General features: G+C 40.2%; 3 protein-coding genes across 5 annotated transcripts; all 3 read left to right on the plus strand.

The window, feature by feature from the left end:
* The first annotated feature begins 374 nt into the window (after window positions 1–374).
* Window positions 375–9,539, plus strand: slc22a6l (solute carrier family 22 member 6, like). 3 transcript variants are annotated; one of them, XM_058415457.1, is made up of 11 exons: window positions 375–745; window positions 1,042–1,494; window positions 1,575–1,678; window positions 4,608–4,762; window positions 4,863–5,031; window positions 5,234–5,357; window positions 6,288–6,403; window positions 6,522–6,736; window positions 6,881–6,989; window positions 8,130–8,333; window positions 8,436–8,645. In XM_058415457.1, exons 2-11 carry the CDS (start codon window positions 1,111–1,113, stop codon window positions 8,470–8,472), a joined length of 1,617 nt encoding a protein of 538 aa, XP_058271440.1. In that variant the 5' UTR covers window positions 375–745; window positions 1,042–1,110; the 3' UTR covers window positions 8,473–8,645. The 3 variants fall into 3 exon arrangements, with proteins under 3 accessions (XP_058271440.1, XP_058271438.1, XP_058271439.1); XM_058415455.1 differs by lacking the exon at window positions 8,436–8,645 and adding an exon at window positions 8,834–9,539 and having other exon boundaries at window positions 378–745; XM_058415456.1 differs by lacking the exons at window positions 375–745; window positions 8,436–8,645 and adding exons at window positions 786–914; window positions 8,834–9,539.
* Window positions 9,540–11,140: 1,601 nt separating this feature from the next.
* Window positions 11,141–13,996, plus strand: LOC131369048 (cytochrome c oxidase subunit 8A, mitochondrial). The gene is made up of 2 exons (XM_058415460.1): window positions 11,141–11,301; window positions 13,674–13,996. The coding sequence occupies exons 1-2, from the start codon at window positions 11,182–11,184 to the stop codon at window positions 13,770–13,772; spliced, it is 219 nt and encodes a 72-aa protein (XP_058271443.1). The 5' UTR covers window positions 11,141–11,181; the 3' UTR covers window positions 13,773–13,996.
* A 132-nt stretch (window positions 13,997–14,128) lies between these two features.
* otub1a (OTU deubiquitinase, ubiquitin aldehyde binding 1a) lies at window positions 14,129–22,058 on the plus strand. Its single transcript, XM_058415458.1, has 7 exons — window positions 14,129–14,226; window positions 17,858–17,919; window positions 18,562–18,660; window positions 18,879–18,997; window positions 19,099–19,183; window positions 20,625–20,819; window positions 21,550–22,058. The coding sequence occupies exons 1-7, from the start codon at window positions 14,175–14,177 to the stop codon at window positions 21,745–21,747; spliced, it is 810 nt and encodes a 269-aa protein (XP_058271441.1). The 5' UTR covers window positions 14,129–14,174; the 3' UTR covers window positions 21,748–22,058.
* The last annotated feature ends 3 nt before the right edge of the window (window positions 22,059–22,061 follow it).

Here is a 22,061-nt window from a genome sequence, read left to right on the forward strand (position 1 = left end):
GATGCAAAATTATATAAAATTTAAAAGTGAAAATAAAAAAAAAAGTGTATAGTGTCCAAGGTGCAGACAGCAGCAGTACAAAATTATTGCAAAATTATATAAAGTGAAGTGTGTAGTGTGCAAAAGTGTCCAAGGTGCCCAAGGTGCAGACAGCAGCAGTACGGGGTGGTCATGAATTTTATCGGTTATTAGGTCTCACATCAGTTTACCGGTGTGATTCCAGCAGTCTCTCGGCTCCTACTAGCCAGTCATGAACAAACTCTGAGGAGCACTTTGTTTGCTGAGTCACTGCACATGCTGGACTTTGAGAAAGTCTTAAGCGTTTCGGGTGAAGGGGGAAGGTGTGAGGGGATAAATGGACTTTGAAAGCAAACCCTGGAACACACAGAGGTTACTCTTCTACCAGCAGCTTACTTTCCATTCATATTAAAATCAAACATGCTGCCTTTGACCCAGTCCACCACTCTGTTTAGTCAGTTCTTACAGTGTAACACGCAATTTACGCAGGAGCTTCACGTCATCATTTTACAGTACTGACCCCGAGGAGCCATAACCCCTTGGCTACGGACTTGACGAGAACCCAAGGATCCTGCATGTCAAGATATTTTGTTCTCAGTGCCAGCTGGACAAACTTAGCCTGCAGTTTTCTGTGCTGCAAAAAAAAGTTTGCTATGGCCAGAAGAGGTTTAGCGGTGGTGTTTTCAGTACAGTGTTAGACTGTTCAGGATTTCCTACGAAAACAAAGGTATTTCAAAGCTGATTACACACCTCCAACTCTACAGCTTGCTGGAGCCCTAGGCGGTTTGATTTGCACACTCTGGATGTGAGGTGTAGTAATGAAATGTTTGTCTGCATGTGAATATCTGGAGGGTGTTTAGTGTTTTGTCACTTTGAACTCTGGAATTTTTTGCACAGTAAGGCATCTTCAAGCTCGGCAATGTAATGCTAATGTGATCAACATAATAATAACAAAGGTATAATTTTGTCTGCAATATCCTGACAACTTTTTAGACTGAACAGCTTGATGTCTGCATTTTGTAGATTTCTACCCTGAAGACAGACAGCCACCCGATCTGTGAGAAAGCTGTGGCAGATCTTCTAGTCTAAACCATGGCATTCGCAGACCTGCTGGAGCAGGTGGGCAGCATGGGTCGTTTCCAGCTGATCCATGTCACCCTGCTCTCCATACCCATCCTCATGATGGCGAGCCACAACCTGTTGCAGAACTTCGTCGCAGCCGTGCCTCCGCACCACTGCACTGTTCACACCAACCTGTCTGATTCTACGATAAGTCCGGCTGAGATGCTGCTCCTCAGCGTGCCTCTGGATGAACAGGGTAAACTGGAACGCTGTAGACGCTATGTGCATCCACAGTGGAACCTACTCAGCAAGAACAGCTCAGAAGACCTGAAAAAGGAAGAAATCGAGATGGAGGGATGTGTGGATGGATGGAGTTATAACAATACTGACATGAGCGCAACCATTATTACAGAGGTACTGGGTTCTGTCTTTAGCTTAATTTGATTCAACTGTGTAAATACAGTAGAGTGACGTCCTTTGTTTTTCTTTCGCAGTGGGATTTGGTGTGTGACTTGAAATCCCTGAAACAAATGGGGCAAACTATTTACATGGGAGGGGTGCTTTTGGGAGCGTTGGTCTTTGGGGGACTTTCTGACAAGTAAGGAACATTGTGCTGGCATGTTCTCGCTATTCGGTAATTACATACAACTCCTAATTCTAATCTAAATCGTATAGTTAAGTAAATTAACTGTACAAAGCAACAGACTAAACAATGTTTACAAAATAATTCTCCCACATTTATCAACTGATAAGGAAGTATATACATTTATTTGGAAATAGTATTTTCTATCCATTGCGCCATGAGGCAGAGATGTAAATCACCTGTGCCATGAGGCAGAGCCATTAATTCACATCACAGACTATAAAGAAACACTGAATATACATACTTAAAAAAAGAAAAAAAAACTTTTCAGGTAAGAAGAGGCTGAGAGGATGCAAATCCAAAACATCATGCAAACATATTGAGCATATACATTGCTGTGAACTGAATGACTCATTTTAAACTGTCTGTGTGTGTGTGTGTGTGTGTGTGTGTGGAAAACAGGTGTGTGTAATCATTATGTGGGTGACAGAGAATGTGGAAGTGCATGTGTGTTCTTTTAAGTGGAGTCCAGTACGGCCATGTTCATAGTCATCTTATATACATATAAGTTGTACAGTGAGGGAAAAAATGATTTGATCCCCTGCTGATTTTGTACGTTTGCCCACTGACAAAGAAATGATCCGTCTGTAATGTTAATGGTAGGTTTATCTGAACAGTGAGAGACAGAATAACAACAAAAAAATCCAGAAAAACACATTTCAAAAAAGTTCTACATTGATTTGCATTTTATTGAGTGAAATAAGTATTTGACACCTTTGCAAAACATGACATGGCAAACCCTTGTTGGCAATCACAGACGTCAGACATTTCTTGTAGTTGGCCACCAGGTTTGCACACATCTCACATCTCAAGGAATTTGGGCCCACTCCTCTTTGCAGATCCTCTCCAAGTCATTAAGGTTTTGTGGCTGACCCTTCAGCCCCCTCCACAGATTTTCTATGGGATTAAAGTCTGGAGACTGGCTAGGCCACTACAGGACCTTAATGTGCTTCTTTTTGAACCACTCCTTTGTTGCCTTGGTCGTGTGTTATATCCATCCACGACCCATTTTCAATGCCCTGGCTGAGGGAAGGAGGTTCTCATCCAAGATTTAATGGTACATGGCCCCGTCCATCGTCCCTTTGATGCGGTGCAGTTGTCCTGTCACCTGGGGATGGTGTACTTGGAGTCATAGGCAGCATTCCTCCTCCTCCAAACACGGCGAGATGAGTTGATGCCAAAGAGCTGGATTTTGGTCTCATTTGACCATAACACTTTCACCCAGGTCTCCTCTGAATCATTCAGATGTTCACTGGCAAACTTCAGATGAGCCTGTACATGTGCTTTCTTTAGCAGGGGGACCTTGCGGGTGCTACTGGATTTCAGTCTTTCACGGCGTAGTGTGTTACCAATTGTTTTCTTGGTGACTATGGTCCCAGCTGCCTTGAGATCATTGACAAAATCCTCCAGTGTAATTCTGGGCTGATTCCTCGCCGTTCTCATGATCATTGAAACTCCATGAGGTGAGATCTTGCATGGAGCCCCAGACTGAGGAAGATTGACAGTCCTTTTGTGTTTCTTCCATTTGGGAATAATTGCACCAACTGTTGTCACCTTCTCACCAAGCTGCTAGGCGATGGTCTTGTAGCTCATTCCAGCCTTGTGTAGGTCTACAATATTGTCCCTGACATCCATGGACAGCTCTTTGGTCTTGGCCATGATGGAGAGTTTGGAATCTGATTGATTGCTTCCTTCTGTGGACAGGTGTCTTTTATACAGGTAACGAGCTGAGATTACAGTAGGAGCACTCTCGGGGAGTGCTCTTAATTTCAGTTCGTTAACTGTATGAAAGACACCTGTCCACAGAAGGAAGCAATCAATCAGATTCCAAACTCTCCATCATGGCCAAGACCAAAGAGCCAGAAATCTTTCTGATTGATAGGGGATCAAATACTTATTTCACTCATTAAAATGCAAATCAACGTATAACTTTTCTGAAATGTGTTTTTCTGGATTTTGTTGTTGTTAGTCTGTCTCTCACTGTTCAAATACACCTACCATTAAAATTACAGACTGATCATTTCTTTGTCAGTAGGCAAACGTACAAAATCAGCAGGGGATCAAATAATTTTTTCCCTCACTGTATGTTTGTCCATTGGTTTACAATTTCACTGATTTATATGTATTTAATCAATCATTGTCTGCTGTCAACTGATTTAGCAACTTATTTATTTATACAGGTACAGGCTCATAAACATTTAACAGTTTTTTTTACAAGAAGTAATTAACCTTAGCCATCAACTAGGTTGTTACTTTGGTCTTTGTCTAAAACAAACTTTTTACTAGAATGCATGCCGAAAATGTCACACACTAGCTTTAAACATTCTCGTTAAGCTACCATATGTAATGGCATTAAAAGAGAGTACAGAATGCTAAGAAGCTGTGATGAGATGACAGTTCCTCACATAACAATGTTCAGCAGGCTTTGGTCATTTATATTGATTGCTTGTTAAACACACCAGTGCAAAACTGAAAAAAGCAAGCATCAGTCACCAAGCATGTGTACATTTGGGGTAAGCTTGAGAGGGTGGCATGGGGGAACAGCAGGTTAGCTGTATATATACTGCCCCAATGGTTTGAATGAATGGGTGGATGGACGGACGGAGGGGTGGAGGGATGGGTGGGTGGATGGGTGGATGGACGGACGGATGTATGGGTGAATGAATAAATAAATAAATTAAAGGACTGTCATGTGTCATTAAAGCGACCATTTCCCATCAACACATCCTCACGCCTCATGCTCCATATATTTACTATTTATATTCTCACCATATAAAAAAGTAAACTCCATATACATCCCAATCCTTCATATGATTATCACAGACATGTCCAAATGCACTAACAAAGCAAAACTTGACCTAAACAACTGTTTCCCTCCCTACAGGTTTGGCCGACGTATCTTGCTCCTGATCTCTAATCTGCTTTTGGCAGTTGCAGGGACATGCACCGCCTTTGCATCTTCCTTCTCCCTCTTCTGTCTGTTTCGCTTCTTCTGTGGCATGGCCATGTCTGGGATAATCCTCAACTCCTTCTCCCTCAGTGAGGACACTTACACACACACTTTGTTATTGCACTACATTTGGTTGAGTAGACTGAATGAGCTCACCTGTGTGCTCCTTTCTCTGTCTTTCCTGTATAGATGTGGAATGGATCCCCACTCGCATACGGACTGTGGTAGGTACAGCTACAGGCTACTGTTACACCACTGGGCAGCTGATCCTGGCAGGGGTGGCTTATAACATCCAAGACTGGCGCTGGCTCACTCTGGCTGTCTCTCTACCTTTCTATGTTTTCTTCCTCTACTCTTGGTGAGTAGTAAACATCCATATAGTACTCCTGAATGTCATTTTAAGCAGTCAGAAATAGTCTACTGAATATGAAAAGAATATTGTGGCAGAGGCACATCACTACATGTTCACTCTTTTTTTTTATTTTAATACTTTTAAAATATTCAAATATTTCCCCTACTAAATCTTGTGTAACTGTAGTTCTATGATTTTTTACTCTCAGGTGGTTCTTGGAGTCTGCAAGATGGCTAGTTCTTAGCAAGAAACCCGAGGAGGCAGTTAAAAACCTCAAATCTGTAGCTCGGATCAATGGCCGCCAGTCTGAGGGTGACAAGATCAATCTTGAGGTAATGAGAGTCAGAGTGAACATTTATGCTTTAAATCTTTCTCTTTTTCATACCTCAGGTTTGTTGATTCTCGGTTGTGTTCTCACTTTGTCACAAATGTTTTTCTTAAAAAAGTCAGATGAGAAAACAGAGACTTTTTGACAGTAAATGAGTCAAAACAGAGAGAAAAGCCATACTTGACATCAGCAAGATTTAGACACATGATCATCTAACCACCATTTTACAGTTTGAATAGTTGATAAATTGAATGTAAAAAGGTGCCTTCTCTCCCCACGCACATCAATGAGCCTCGGCCACCCATGACCCTGTCACCGGTTCACCACTGTTCCTTCCTTGGACCACTTTTGATAGATACTGACCACTGCAGACCGGGAACACCCCACAAGTTTTGGAGATGCTCTGATCCAGTGGTCTAGCCATCACAATTTGGCCCTTCATCAAACTCGCTCAAATCCTTATGCTTGTCCATTTTTCCTGCTTCTGACACATCAACTTTGAGGACAAAATGTTCACTTGCTGCCTAATATATCCCACCCACTAACAAGTGCCATGATGAGGAGATAATCAGTCTTATTCACTTCACCTCTCACTGTAGTTAGATTGTAGCATAGTACTAAAAGTACTGGACAATGTACAGATATACATTTTTATGTTCTTGTAATAAACTCTGTTATATAAGTAAGTGAATTTGACGACACATCATTAAGTTGGCAGATCTGAGAACAGTTTATGACTCTATGGGACATATACAGTGTGTGAGATTACTAGGGTTATCTGTCTCAAGAGAACAAACAGAAAGACCAAAGCAGACTCCAGTTACCTTTTCACTTTTATTCTCATTAGATCAAAGTGCTAGCTATGAGAAATTACAGAGAAAATAAGGTGATATCTTTTAAGATGTTTAGACGTGTGTGTTAAATATGTGTGTAGATGCTGCAGGAATCCATGAAGAAGGAGCTGTCTTCCTCAATGGTCAATCACAGTGCTCTGGATCTAGTGCGGACACGCAGCATGAGAACCATCACCGTGTGTCTCAGTGCAGTGTGGTCAGTTGCTAAAGATTATTCAGTTAGATCACCGATTTTAAGACACTCAGTTTGTACGCATCAGTTCATGGTGACTGCCTAGTAATCCTTCCTATACATTCATGTCATGTCCTTCTAGGTTCTCAACAAGCTTTTCCTACTATGGCTTGTCAATGGATTTACAGAAATTTGGCGTGAACATATATTTGATTCAGGTGATCTTCGGTGCGGTGGACATTCCAGCCAAAATCATTGTCACAGTAGCGATGAGTATTGTAGGACGCAGACTGTCCCTGTGCATATCACTCGTATTGGCTGGTATTACCATTCTTGCCAATCTGCTTGTGCCTTTTGGTAAGCATGCTAACATTGTCGTGCTAACGTTACTGCTATTCTAGAAGCTATAAAAGTGTGGCAATTCTACTATGGCTTGAAATGGCTTGTGGTATTTTTGGGCTATAATGCTTTGGTCTGATGCATGTTCTTGTGCATGTGTAGAAATGCAGACATTGCGTACCTCCTTGGCAGTAATTGGGAAAGGTTGTCTGGCTGCTGCCTTCAACTGCTGTTATCTTTACTCAGGAGAACTATATCCCACAGTGGTCCGGTAATCCTCTTCATTTTTATCATCTTATTTTTACCTAAATGCACAGATGATATACAGTAGGTTGAGTCATCATTTCACACACATGACAAAAATCATTATAAATCTTTATCAATTCCTTTTTGTCTATCTATCTATCTATCTATCTATCTATCTATCTATCTATCTATCTATCTATCTATCTATCTATCTATCTATCTATCTATCTATCTATCTAATGTAAATCACTCAGTGACATGGTAGCAGAGCAATGCATAAAATCATGGAGATACAGTTCAAGGGCTGACCAGAATAGGGGAAAACAATGTGATCTCAGTGACATTGACCATGGCCTGATTTTTGGTGTATTTCACAAACTCCTGAGACTTTCTCACACAACAATCTCTAGAGTTTACACAGAACTAATACCATTTCTTTGGCAGAACTACTTTGTTGAGTACTACATCAAAGGACAATGGTCATACTAGTGGCCTAACTCAAATAACCACTCTTTACTACCATGGTCAGCAGAAAAGCATCACAGAAGGCACAACACACCATGCCTTGAGACAGATACATTGCTACAACAGTGGATGGCCACATTGGGATCCAACCAAGAACAGGAATCTGAGGATACATTAGGAACAAACAGGCTGAAACTAGATGGCTGATGACTGGAAAAAAGACCAGGTAATGTCAGTTACCTGTTCTTAGTTAACAAAGTGGAGCCTGGTGTGATCCTCTGCTGTTATAGCCCATCTGCCTTAACCTGTGATGTGCATTCTGAGATACTTTTCTTCTCACCACAGTTTTCATTTTATTTCCCATAGCCTTCCAGTCAGCTTAAAGCAGTCTGACCATTTTCCTTTAATCTCTGACGACAGAACTGACACTTACTGGATGTTTTTAGGTCTTCACACCATTCTCTGTAAACTCTAGTGATAATTGTGTGTGAAAACCCCAGAAAATCAGCACTTACTGAAATACTCCAACCAGCCCATCTGGCACCCACAAGCATGCCACTGTCAAAATCAATAAAAACATTTACCTGAAAAAAATATGTGTTTGATCACAGTATGCCGTATATGAACAATTGAAGTTGAGGTAATCATTAGAGAGAGCACTGAAATGTATTTTAAGCTGCTTTCTTCTTGCTCTCCACAGGCAGAACGGCATGGGATGGGTGTCCACCATGGCTCGTCTTGGGGCAATGGTGGCCCCAGTGGTGCTTCTCTGTTCTGAGACAGTCATCTGGCTTCCAGGTTTCATCTATGGAGGAGCTCCTGTCCTGAGTGGAATCTTTGCTTACTTCCTCCCTGAGACGCTGAATATTCCACTTCCTGATACCATCCAAGACACTGAGGAAAGGTGAGTCTGGTATGCCTACAGGATGTGCTTTTGACATCACCTTCAATGGAAACTCTTTTCTTTGTGGTTTAAAGCCAAATTTTATCATTATTTTTTTCTAAGGCAGTATGCAGGACCTGCTGAAAGAGAGACAAACTAGTTTCCTTGATGTCCAACCAAAATGAGATAATTATACATAAGACTGTGTAAACATGGCAACCCCAAAGAATGCACAATTTTATACAAATAGATTATAGGTTTTATTTTAGATACAAAAATATAAATAAACTAGAAGCTGTAATAAAAAGTATATATAATTAAATAAAAATGATATATAGTCATAAATGATGAGATATAACAAAATATTATATCATTATATATATTATTTAAAATGCATTATAATATTCCTTTAAAGCCTGTCTGCTGTATTTAAAACAGAGATTCATATTATAGATTATAAAATACAATTTTATATATTTATACATTTTATATATTTTATACATTTTTTTTTATTGCTACAGAGGTCTCAAGAAGAAAAATTCCAAAACCTCCAAAAACAAGGAGGAAGTGGCCATGAATGACCACTGTGATATGCCGCTGAAGGAAAGTGCTTGAGACCTTGTGTTGTCAAAATGCAGCAGAATGTATCCGACATAAAACACACAGACTGACATAACAGAGTAGGAAGTTACATTTGTACTAAAAGTTGATTTTTTTTATTTTTTTTTTGGTGAAAAACTGTTTATTCATAACACGTATAAAATCCTCAAATTTCAAGTCAATTAGAAAATAAAATGATTTTGAATAAAATGTTTTATATGGCACTACTCTCTTTTGTGAATCAATAATACATAAAGATTCTACAATATTTTTTACAAAAGTCTTTATACTAGTGTACTGTTCAATTCTTGATCTGGTTTGGTCAAAAATGTTTATTCGTTTTTAATCACTGCACTGAATAAACATTTATATTTATTCACTTTCTCTCTATAATTGTCTATGGTAAAATCTCATACATATGGACTTGTATGGTAAAAATGCACATAATTTGGTTTTAAAAAATCATTTTTCACAGAAACTGTTGATATGGTGAAGCTTTCCATAAAAATATGTTTTTTTACATATATATATTAATGGAAGGAGTCTCCAGGATCAGAGCTTTTTAACAGATAGGATGTTTTCCAAAAATGTGAAGTATGAGTGTGAGTAAACTTCATTTCTACTTTCTACTTTTCTTTTTGTCTTTATTCTTACTGGGTCCAAATCACAAGTTAAGCACAATTTAGGCCTCCTTGTGCACAAACAAAGGTCTGGTAAGTCTTCAGGATGTGCTTTGGACACATTGGAAACTGTTGAAATGCTGTTTTGTGCTCATTATACACATTTTCTTAAGGGTTTAAAGTCATATTTTAGCATTTTTTGTTTATAAGGCAGTATGCAGGACCTGCAGAAAGAGAGAAAAAATTACTTTCCTTGACGTCCAACCAAAATTGAGATCCTGAGATAATTATACATAAGGCTGTGTGGCTGCTTTTCATTATGTGACATGGCAAAATCAAAAACTACACAAATATATTATTGGTTTTGTGTTAGATACAAAAATATAGTAGAAAAGTGAAACAACTTAAAGTGAGTACACTTTATTTTCTTTCATCTATTCTTTATGCCTTTTTCAAAACATCCATCCATCCATTGTCTATACCCGCTTTATTCCTAATTAGGGTCACAGGGATCTGCTGGAGCCTATCCCAGCACACATTGGGTGAAAGGCAGGGGTACACCCTGGACAGGTCATCAGTCCATTACAGGGCCACACATATAGACAGACAACCACACACTGGGCAATTTAGAATTACCAATCAACCTAATGTAATGTACACTGTGGGAGGAAACTGGAGTGTGTGAACTCCACACAGAAAGGCCCCTGCCTGTTCGACCCCGGGATTCGGACCCAGGACCTTCTTGCTGTGAGGCAACAGTGCTAACAACTAAGCCACGGCGCTGCCCTTTTTCAAAACATGTAATATATAAATAATCTGGATCCAAGTCACAAAGTCTCAGGGTGTGGAACTAGATCTGATCCAGTTACACCAGTAACCCTAACCCTAACCCCTAATCCTAACCCATGAGGTCCTAACAACAAATACTATACTATAAATATCCAGACTCAACCTCCTGGACTTTTTTGTTTGACTCTATCCAGGTAAGAGGAGTAGGATCAGATCCAAAAAGAAAAACAAAAAGATTTTAAATTATTGAACAGACATACTTTGGTGTTAATGATATTTAGGGATGGTATTCACACAAGCTGGAGGCTGTATGCTTTACTAGAGACTGGGAGCTAAATTAGCCTTGTAGCTATAATAAATTAAAAATAATGACGTCTTGGTTGATCTAACTACACTAGGGACAACTTCATTTCATTATTATTTATTTATTGCTAATGAATAATTTTGTTAACTCTTTTATTGAACGTGAGAAAACAATAAGAGATAGATCCCAGAGTTCTTTTCAAATGTGATCGGTCGGAAGAGCAGATTCATTTTCTATAAAAGCAGCGTTTGTTTATTGCATTTCTCTTATAAGAGAAATAAAACACTCGAGAGTGTGCTGCTGTTGGAAATGCCATCATGTCATTAATTGTTTTAATGTAATGTCATGTTTTAGACTTTACACAAATGCCACAGGATTAGCCCAATGCTAATTTTTAATTTTTTTTCCTCCTCACGTCGGGAGGCGAGCCCTCCCCCCCTCCCCCGGGATCAATGAAAACTCCCAGAAGCCATTGCTCGTTTCCTCTGCCTTCATAATTCCTCATCTGCGGCGTTAGCATTAGCATTAGCACTCGTCCTGCTTTAGACGCTGCAACATGTCCGCACTGCTCAGAGGACTCGCCCGGATCCGCTCTGCTCCTGCTCTGCGGGGGACAGCCATCACTCAGCGGGCTAACATTACAACAAAACCCGCAAAGGAAGCTGTAGGAGCAGCTGTAAGTCTCTTATAGAGTTTTATTATTATTATTATTAATAATAATAATTTGCCAGCGCGCCATTCCTCCGTCTCCGGGCCTGTACCGCTAGCGCGGTGTATGCTAGCTTAACCTTCAGATTGTAGGGTGATGCTAGCTTGTTAGCTTACTAGCTAACGTCTGAGATGGAAGAAATGAGAGGGGAAAGTGTGATAATAGTAATTATATTAGGGGTCAGTTACATGTACAGACCAAACGGCTTATATTCTGTATTTTTATTTTATTGTATTAATTATAATTTTGAAGTATGGGAAGAACTAGGCTTGCTAGCTAAAGGGCTAACTAGCTAAGTGTAGCATAGATGGCAAGCTAGGCTAAAAAGGTCACTTGTCAACTATAATAGTCTGTCGGGGTAAATATTCTTTTAGTTGTGTTAAAATTTTGTCTAATTCCATTTGACAGTTTATACTTAAAAAAAAAAGTAAACTTTTCTCAGAAGAGAAGGTTATTAAATATCTATCTGTCTATTAACAAATGTAAGTCTAAATATGTCCTTCAGTATTTTTATGTTGGTAAGTAATTTAGCTTATTATCTAGAAATCAACTCAAAATGAGAAGAGAGTAGAACAAGCTAAAAACACACACGCACAAAAAATCCATATTAATGATGTAATAAAATAAAAATAATTTTAATTGTATACAGACACCCTGAAGTCATTGTAGTTACTGAGCTATTGTTTATAGAAGTGTAAGGAAGAATGCATGATGGGGACATCTGTAAGTTTAGTTAGTTCCTGTTATTGCTTACGTTATAGCTGCTATAAACACTGGTTTCCCAACACCAGAGTCTCTCATTCTCTCTGCTGGGGTTTACACATGACCAGTGAGAGGTGAAACACTGATCATCATGGCACCTGTTAGTGGGTGGGATATATTAGGCAGCAAGTGAACATTTTGTCCTCAAAGTTGATGTTAGAAGCAGGAAAAATGGGCAGGCATAAGGATTTGAGTGAGTTTGACCAAAAGGGCCAAAGTGTGATGGCTAGACCACTGGATCAGAGAATCTCCAAAACTGCAGCTCTTGTGGGGTGTTCCCGGTCTGCAGTGGTCAGTATCTATCAAAAGTGGTCCAAGGAAGGAACAGTGGTGAACTGGTGACAGGGTCATAGGCAGCCAAGGTTTGATCATTGATCCACGTGAGGAGAGAAGCCTGGCCTGTGTGGTCCGATCCAACAGACGAGCTACTGTTGCTCAAAGAAGGAAGTTAATGCTGGTTCTGATAGAAAGGTGTCAGAATACACAGTGCAGGACGGGTCAGGGCTGTTTCGGCAGCTAAAGGGGAACAAGCACAATGTTAGGCAGGTGGTCATAATGTTATGCCTGATTGGTGTATAACTCTTGTGTATGAGCTGTTTCTATATAAATGATATTGTTATGATATAATTGACATTGATATGACATTAGTACATTGTCAACCTCTAAGTAATACAGAGTCTTTTCGGGCTTTTGCAGATAGACAGACAGGAGAAACTCTTGTTAGTACTTCTATATGATGACACGAATAACTATGGCAACCATAATAGTTAGTGTTTACTATCATGCCATTAAAAATCTGATTATTCCTTCATTAAAAGAGGGTTATTATACACTAACTTAACCTTCTTTTCAGCATGCAATCACCTCGCATTTAATGGATGATTTAATGGCCCTCGCACTTACAGGACGAAAGGATAGATGAGAGAGACGGAGTGAGCGTGTTCAGTGTTACAGCAAGAACAAAACTTAATGAGTTTAGTATCCTTGCTCCCTAACGATGTCCTCGCTCCGAGCCAACGTTTTTCCTGCCTAATGAAGGGCTTAATAGCGAGCTAATGGGTTTGATCAGGTGTTTTGGGAGTTACGTTGGACTGCAATAGAGAAACTTTGATCTAGAGGTTTGAGCTTTTTTTTCTACATGCACGTTATATTGTATGCCTTACATAACAAATACATATTAAAACTACCTCAAATGACTATGAAGAACATTTCAAAATTTTCATAGTTTATTTCAGTAAATTGGCAAAGAAACATCCATGAGGTAGTGTTTACACGGTGAGGGTTGTGTTGGGGCACGCTTTTATTTAAAGCTACTACTTGCAGTTAAAAACCTAAACGTTTATCTGAGTTGTAATGGTTTGCAATGATCCCAGTTACACTAGCAAGTTCTTATACAACTATGCAACTTAATAACAGACTTAAATGAATCTAGTTTAATCTGTGCTGATTGTAAAACGTTTGACCGCCTGCTTTGTGACGATTGCCATCGTTTTCCCGCTGCTGGTGTCCGTTTCACGTCTTGTAACTTTATACATCTCATTGTCCATGAACTGATCATATGTTTGTCCTCCATGCAGGAGACGGTATTTGGCCTCGCGCTGTTTGCGACGGCCATCCTGGTTCCCTCCGGCTGGGTCCTGGCTAACCTTGAGAGCTACAAGAAGAGGGAGGCATGATAAAGAAATCCACAATCCTTTTCCCTCACACCCGTATCGGGACCACTGGAACCTCGGACCACCTCTTCACGAGGCAGTTTACCTTCTCATATTCACATCAGTCTCTTAAAAAAAAAAAAATCAACGAATGACTCCTGCAAAATGACTTGTAATAATCGGTGATCTTGTGGCTCTTCTTGTGGATGTTACACCCTAAAAAATAAAAATGTTATTTAAATCTTAAACTGTTGCTGTGTCATGTCTCTTGGTTTGGTTTCTTCTAAGGATTATGATCATTTCATTCCTCTGGCAGTATGAATGCAAATAAATAAATAAACTGGCGTTTAATTTTGTATTAAATAGGCTCCGCGAGCCGGAAGCATGCGCGTGCTCGTCACGTGACAGGAAGTATTTCCAGGCAACATGGCGGACGAAGAACAACAACAAGAAGGGATGTCTCAAAAGGAGATCGATGGTGAGAGATTTCACCAAGCTCGAGCAGTTTGTCGTCTTGAAATCGTTTTTTTTGCAATCTGCGCGATTCATGGAAATGATGTTTTTATGCTGCTTTAGTTACGGAGGTGAGCTGCAAAGGATAACTCGCTCACCAGATGCTAGCTGGCTAAAACGTTAGCAACCGAACTGCCAAATTCAGATCCTTGCTAATGGTCTTATTTAAGCTATGATATATTTTTTTTAGAAAATTAAAAAAACGTTCTGCCTGTAAAGGCACCATTTTCCAGATTTCACCTAATGAAAGTTTCTAGAAAATATTATTTACTCGAGCCCACGTGAAATTAACCCCAGTGTCCCTTTACGCATTAAAAGCCCCCTTTGTCTAGGGCACAGATCCGGGTGAACCTTCTGACCTGCACGTTTTAGTGTTTTCCCTGCTCTAACACACTTCAATTCATCTACTACATTAATTAATAGCCCTTCTTGAGCTAAGTTGTGTGTTTTAAGAAAGGAAAACACTAAAACGTGCAGGACAGGGTGTACTCCAGGACCAAGATTGGGGACTCGGGAGTCTAGATAATTGTATTTGGTCCACTTGTGAACAATCCATATTCATAAGGATGTCCAAAAAAATCAAGAATAAAAAGAATTAAGTGTAGAAGATGATGTGTAGAGCATACTTTGTAAACAAAACCCAAAATAGTAGTTTATAGTAGTAGTAGTTTCTCACCCATTGGTTCCTGACTTTTTGCATATTATCTGACTGGTCCTTCAATCATGTTCACAAGCTTGGTCCTGGAGTGTTTGCCCTGCGCCCAGTTATACCTTATCCCGTGAGTTCTTCATTAATTACATAAATCACACAAAACCTTTTAGTGTGTTCAAGCAGAAGAAACACTAACGCCAAAACTACAGGTCACTTTGTAAAGTATACAGTTACTGACTAATCCATTTGCTGCTCTTCACATTGTTGTGTTTTATGCTCATGCAAGTGCTTTCTGGGATTTATAAAGCTCTGTATCACTGTGATAGAAAAATATTGGCGACAATCAAGGGGAAGGTGTACAAGACAATGGTGAGACCGGCCATGCTGTATGGTTTAGAGACAGTGTCACTGAGGAAGAGACAGGAGTCAGAGCTGGAGGTAGCAGAACTGAAGATGTTGAGGTTCTCTTTGGGAGGGACACGGTTGGACAGGATTAGGAACGAGTACATCAGAGGGACGGCTCATGTTGGACTTTTGGGGGACAAAGTTAGGGAGACCAGGTTAAGATGGTTTGGACATGTTCAGAGGAGGGAGAGTGAGTATATCGGTAGGAGAATGTTGGACATGGAGCTGCCAGGCAGGAGGCAAAGAGCAAGGCCAAAGAGGAGGTATATGGATGTAATAAATGAGGATATGAAGCTAGTGGGTGCAAGTGTTAAGGATGCAGAAGATGGGGATAGGTGGAGAGAGATGATTCACTGTGGCGACCCTGAAGGGAAAAGCCGAAAGAAGAAGATCTAGCTCTGTATCACAACTGGGATGAGAATCCAAAGCACACACTGCATATGCTTAAAGATGAACTTTAGTGTCGAATTGCTGCTTTCACCTAAAGCTTGCAACTCAATACTAAAATTTTGATTAGAGGTAGCCAAAGAAAACACCCCTTCAACTAGGATACTCATGAAGGCACCCTCAAACCCAGAGTTCGTGTAGATGTCATCAAATCAACATGGCTGCTCATAACATGAACTCTAAATAAAAATATCTTCCAAATAACATCACCGCATGAAATGTTTTGGTCGTAGAATTTTACTTAAAATCATTAAACATTGGTTAAATCTATAATGCAGTATTTCTTTTCTTAGAAAAGAAATACACTATATGTTCAAAATATGTGAAACTTAACCATAACACTTATATGTGCTATCTGAATGTCCTGCTCCTTCTTCTGTGTTATTATAACCTCCTCTATTCAGTTTTCCACTGTCAGCCATAAGAACCTCAGAGAGGAGGTCTGGGGTGGAGTTGGTGTTCAAATTCATCCCAAAAGTGTTCAGTGGGGTTAAGGTCAGGGCTAGTGCAGGACACTTGATTTCTGTCCACTCCAGCCTTGACAGATCCTGTCTTCATGTAGCTCTCTTCAGGGATACTGTCATGCTGGAATAGGTTTGGGCTTCTTAGTACCAGTGAAGGGAAATTGTAACTCTATAGCTTACAAAGACAGTTTAAACAACTTATATACTTTCTACTTTGTGGTAACGGCTTAGAGGAGAGCTTATAATGTGGTGTACAGTATAAGCTCATAATCAGTCATGTGAGCTGGATAACATGGTGTTAACAAAACACACTTTAATGGATGTTTTTCTGTACTTTGTGGGTCAAACACACCGAGCTAGAAAATTACATGACTCCGATTAACCAGGTCCAATCTGAATAATGGCAGAACTGTAGATCTGCATGAGGTACCAGTGAGATAATTCATGACTCAGCGGATAGGGCTTTGGACTGCTTATCAGGAAAGTTTTTTGAGATTTAATCCTAGCACCACCAGGCTGCCTCGGTTATCTCGTTGAGCATGACTCATTACTGCTCAGGTGTATTCTGTCTCAGTTCCAAAACTGTTTTGAACTCTTCTAACATTACAATAGGAGCCTCAGTGCAACACTTTGAGCTGTAGATCGGCTTGTTTTCACTTTCTTTTCAGTCTCATGCTGAATATAAACTCTATTAACAGGTGGTTAAATCAGTCAGCAGACTTGATGTAACCTGATCTGTTGCACTCCCCCTATGTCCATTCTACTCATCATTAGACTACACAGTAAATTCAGTCATATTTCTTTTTAAATTTAGCATTAAAACTTCATTTGAAAGAATTAATTGCACTAACGTTTACTTTCAGTTCTGTTCTCACCTTCCTGCATTTTCAGTCACTCCACCATCATATCTTAAGAAGGCTGAAGGATTTTCCCAGACTGAAGCGTGCATGATTCCAGCGTGTCACTTGAACTGGTGTAGAATGTACTTTAACTCTTAATTACAACAAATGATATGTATCTGATTAATGAAAGCCACTCGTAGTAAGACTGAGTGTGTGTGAAAGGAAGGGAAGTGGAACAGTAAGATTACAGGGTGAAGACGGTACAGGAGTTTAAGTACTTGGGGTCAACAGTCCAGAGTAATGGAGATTGTGGGAGAGAGGTAAAGAAGCGAGTGCAGGCAGGTTGGAATGGGTGGAGAAAGGTGTCTGAGTTCTGTGTGATAGAAAAATATCAGCGAGAATCAAGGGGAAGGTGTACAGGACAGTGGTGAGACCGGCCATGCTGTATGGTTTAGAGGCAGTGTCACTGAGGAAGAGACAGGAGTCAGAGCTGAAGATGTTGAGGTTCTCTTTGGGAGTGACACGGTTGGACAGGATTAGGAACGAGTATATGATGGGTTAAGAACAGTCCACAAAAAACCTGTGGTCAGAAACACCACCAGCACTCCTGTGTGTAATACACTCATACCACACACACACACACACACTACCATGTCAGTGTCACTCCTGTCATCTGAATCATACTGCAGTTTCATTTCCAGTGGTGGACTTCTGTTACATTTTCCATAGCAACAGATCAGTGACTGTATTCATATCAAGTGATGTATAACTTTTGTGTTCTGACAGGTTTGAATTGTCTCGCATATGATGAAGCTATTATTGCACAACAAGACAGGATTCAACAAGAGGTAATACCTGCTCTCTGGTTATCATCTGTTTTATTTCTCATAGTGTTGTGTAAAATACTTGGTGACTCAACAGGTGACACAGCACCAAGAGGACGCTCTATAAAAAACAGTGAAAAACATTGAATTGAGATCAAGATTTGGTGCAAATTAGATTTAAAATCCAAATGATAAATCCATGAAGAGACCTCAGTTGTTTTCTCCCCCAGCTTTTTGCTGTTTCATGACTTGTACCTCAGCAGAGATTGACTCAAATCACAGGAAAATCTAATGTAAAGTTCTAGTTTGCAGTGGAGTCTAAAGCACCATGATGGACAAAAGCATTTTTCAGCATTTATTCCTCTTAAATTATCGAGCCAGTTTGCAAGCAGAAATAGTGTGCCAACGTCTGTTATAGGAAGAAAAACAAAATTTCATCAACCCAAGACTTGTTTCCTTCTATTTTGCCAGATTTCCGCAACATCCAGGTTTTCCCAAGCCGCTATACGCGGGCATATTTCAAATAAAAGTCCCCCAGTGAAACATAAATAATCCATTAGTGCTTGGGATACATCCACATCTTGTGAGATGTAACATGAACAGTGGTGCGAGTCCGGGTAAACGTCAACCTGATATGCTGCTAACCTGCTTATTGCTTCGTTCCAGATTGCAACCAGCATTCCACTTGTATCAGAACGACAAGATCTAGCTATACTTAAGAAAGAATACGCTGAGGATGACACAATTTATCAGCAAAAAATAAGGGTAAGATGGTGTGCACCTACACATACTATTCTTAGACAGGGAATTATTCTGCATTTTGCTGCTGTATGGGGAAAAACCTTTTAATAAAAGTCTGTTATAATAATTATCATCCTATAACAGGATCATATAGCGTCTGAAGCTCTGATAATACTGGGATCTGTGAATATCTGGAAACATTCGCTCCTCGCTGTTAACCTACTTGTTTCTCGTATTGACAGGATTTACAAAAGAAGTACTCGTTCATTCGGAAGACGCGGCCCGATGGAAACTGCTTCTACAGAGCCTTCGGTTTCGCATATTTAGAGTCATTGCTGGACGATAGTAAAGAACTGCACAGGTAACTTCACCGCTCACAGCAGGAATCTCACTGAAAGAGTGAGGAAAAATATATCAGTTTAGTCATGCTTATTAAAGTGGAAAAAAAACATGCACTTGCAGGTTCAAAGCCATTGCTGCCAAGAGCAAGCTGGACCTCGTGAGCCAAGGCTTCACAGAGTTCACCATCGAAGATTTTCACAACACGGTACGTCCGGCAGTCCGACACGGACATGAAGTATCGATAAATATGTAAATCATATTGTCACACTTTGTTAGTATGTGTAATTGGCTCATAGTTAATATTTTTCATTTGTTTTGTTTTACATACTAACTCACACTATTATGTACTTAGGAAATTTCTTTCTTTCTTTCTTTCTTTCTTTTCTGCCTGCCTGCCTGTCTGTCTGTCTGTCTGTCTGTCTAAACTATGACAAACTCCACATTGTGAACACGTGAAGGTGATGCGTCACATAGCTGTCTGCCTTCATACTCTATGTGCGCCTTTGTGTCCACCAGAGGGCGTGATCTAAAAAAGTGAATGAACGTCTCGAACTCACTGCAGAAAAAAAAACCCTGAGAGAAGCAGCAGTGTCATGGATGCTGAGAATCTAAACGTTCTCCTGACTTCCTGTCTCTAAATTGCATATTTCTTGGTGTTTGCCATTAAATCTAACTAGTACAGTTCAGATCTGAAATATGAAATCGATTATTCTTCAGAACTTCAGTTTCAGAATAATTATGATAGAAGGTGTGAGCTGAACAGTATCCACACTGATGAAAGCACTCTCTGCTTGAAAGCACTTTATTATTGGTGTGTTGGTGTATGTAACACGTGATGCTGTGTATTATTTGAGGACAGGGACTCGCTCAGATTAGGGAAAATCCAGGGACTTTTCCAGGAACACACTGAATGCAAATTGGGATTTCATGTTGGTTGGGATGCCAGTCCATTGCGTGCACACACCAATTTAATCCTTATGTCATCTGTGAATGGAAATTTCATCGATAAACATTTACACATTCATATTATTGTATCTATTTAAATAATACATTTGAATAGTAGGATTAGGTTTGTGAAATAAATTGCTGAGGAACTCACGGTTGTGTGCCTGTCTGTGTGGCACGCTTACCCACAAACCCCTTCTATGAGTTGTGGCATGGATACATGGACCTGCTTCAATGCAGACATATAAGCACAGCCTAGAAACGTCAGAGCTATGATTATGGATGATGTTAACATAGTGAGGGTTCATATAATACACTGGCCTAAGGCTACGCTGTCCGAAATAATAAAGCTGTCTTACCAAGTAAACACATATATTTAGATGTGTTTGCACATTACCTCATAGTTGCTGTCTCGAGCTCTTTCTCCTCAGCTTTAATATCCTTATTTTTGATTTTCCGTAAATCGACTCCAGGTCTCCACTGTTTCACCTCGTACTTTGTATCTCTGATGCTTATCACGAGACCCGATTCTCTCAGTGCATGTTCTTACCCGATCTGCAGAGACCACACATGACAGCTTGTTTTCGATCCTGGGTCATTTCACTGATACTCTGAGAAAAACCATTTGGAATGTGATGCTGTCTCGTGTCTCATACAGAAAGTGTTTTTTTTTTTTTTTTTTCGTCCCTTACCGTTTCTAGTTCATGGACCTGATCGAGGTGTGCGATAAGCAGCCGACCGTGGCGGAGCTGCTCAACTCCTTCAACGAGCAGAGTGTGTCCGACTACCTGGTGGTGTACCTGCGCCTCGTGACTTCGGGTTACCTGCAGAGAGAGGATGAGTTCTTCCAGTATTTTATAGAGGGCGGACGCACCGTGCGAGAATTCTGCCAGCAGGTGAGTGAGCTAACATCTCGCCATCTCCCAACAGTGAAAGATGGCATGTTTTCGTGTATGATTATTAGAGGCTTTGGGACTGGAAATAGCCGAGGTCTTCTAGCGTCGTATACAACATGATTAATCAGAAGATGTTGATTCATTTTCTTAAACAGCAGCAGTTCCACCTGCAAGGTTCACATCAGTGCCCTTATTTCATTGTTACAGTTTAAGCAGTTAGATTGAGGCTTTTGGAAGGAGTCTCCAGTGTCAGCACTTTGTATCAGTATTTTTAGAAAAGAGAAAGGTTAATTGTTTTCCTATATCAGCATGCCAGTTGTATTTTTTTTTGTTTTTTTTTAACTACATAATAAAAGCCAGTTGTTTCCCAAAATGCAGATCAGGGAACACCATTTTACTGGGGGAAAGGGTAAGCGGGATGGGTATCTTTGGGTGCATTTCTATTTGTATGGAGGTAATATTGTAGATCTTTCTGAACATCTTTGTCTTATAGAACCACCACATCAAGAATTATCTTATTTAATATTGAAAAGTTTTGACCAATTGTGCTGGTCACGTTGACCAGAGAGAAATAATCTGTTGAAAAAATAAAAATCAGGATGATCTTCAAGCATGTAAGGAGGTTAGTTTTGTTTGCTTCGCTATATTGCTAAGAATTGCACCATTTGTTACTACCCAGAGAACGCTACACTGGAGTTAAACTCAAAGTGTTCTCCTTTGTGTTGACCAGGAGGTGGAGCCCATGTCCAAAGAAAGCGACCACATCCACATCATTGCTCTAGCGCAGGCCCTGAGCGTGTGTATCCTGGTGGAGTACATGGACCGAGGGGAGGGAGGCACAGTCAACCACCACGTCTTCCCCGAGGATGGAGAACCCAAAGTCTTCCTCCTGTACAGGCCGGGTCACTACGACATACTCTACAAATAGCAGCTCTGGAGCAGTTCCCATCATCCCTGTGCTGTATCTTTCGAGTCGACTTCAAAGCTGTGAAACATGAATTTTAGGAGTCCAGCAATCGATCTCGACGTCTCTTTCTCAGCGCCCCAAAGACTTCTGCGAAAATTCAGACACTGGACTTTGTACAGCTCCCTTTTTTTTGTATAACTCCAAACCCAACACTTCTTCACATATCCCATGTTTATGGCTGGAGTATTTTCTCTTGGTTAAAACCTCTGAGTTTTATTATACAGGATGTGTTCTCCGTGTTTGAGTGTGTGAAATAAACGTTTTGCAATAGACGT

The sequence above is a fragment of the Hemibagrus wyckioides genome, linkage group LG18 (genome assembly GCF_019097595.1).
Source record: "Hemibagrus wyckioides isolate EC202008001 linkage group LG18, SWU_Hwy_1.0, whole genome shotgun sequence".
NCBI lineage: Eukaryota > Metazoa > Chordata > Actinopteri > Siluriformes > Bagridae > Hemibagrus > Hemibagrus wyckioides.

What these genes read in the sequence shown, in the direction of transcription:
- slc22a6l (XM_058415455.1), top strand. Translation starts at nt 1,111, where the DNA reads ATGGCATTCGCAGACCTGCTGGAGCAGGTGGGCAGCATGGGTCGTTTC. An exon ending in GCGCAACCATTATTACAGAG is followed by an intron (nt 1,495 to 1,574) that starts GTACTGGGTTCT and finishes TTTCTTTCGCAG; the next exon opens with TGGGATTTGGTGTGTGACTT. An exon ending in GTTTTCTTCCTCTACTCTTG is followed by an intron (nt 5,032 to 5,233) that starts GTGAGTAGTAAA and finishes TTTTACTCTCAG; the next exon opens with GTGGTTCTTGGAGTCTGCAA.
- LOC131369048 (XM_058415460.1), top strand. Translation starts at nt 11,182, where the DNA reads ATGTCCGCACTGCTCAGAGGACTCGCCCGGATCCGCTCTGCTCCTGCT. An exon ending in AGGAAGCTGTAGGAGCAGCT is followed by an intron (nt 11,302 to 13,673) that starts GTAAGTCTCTTA and finishes TCCTCCATGCAG; the next exon opens with GAGACGGTATTTGGCCTCGC.
- otub1a (XM_058415458.1), top strand. Translation starts at nt 14,175, where the DNA reads ATGGCGGACGAAGAACAACAACAAGAAGGGATGTCTCAAAAGGAGATC. An exon ending in AAGACAGGATTCAACAAGAG is followed by an intron (nt 17,920 to 18,561) that starts GTAATACCTGCT and finishes GCTTCGTTCCAG; the next exon opens with ATTGCAACCAGCATTCCACT. An exon ending in GATAGTAAAGAACTGCACAG is followed by an intron (nt 18,998 to 19,098) that starts GTAACTTCACCG and finishes ATGCACTTGCAG; the next exon opens with GTTCAAAGCCATTGCTGCCA.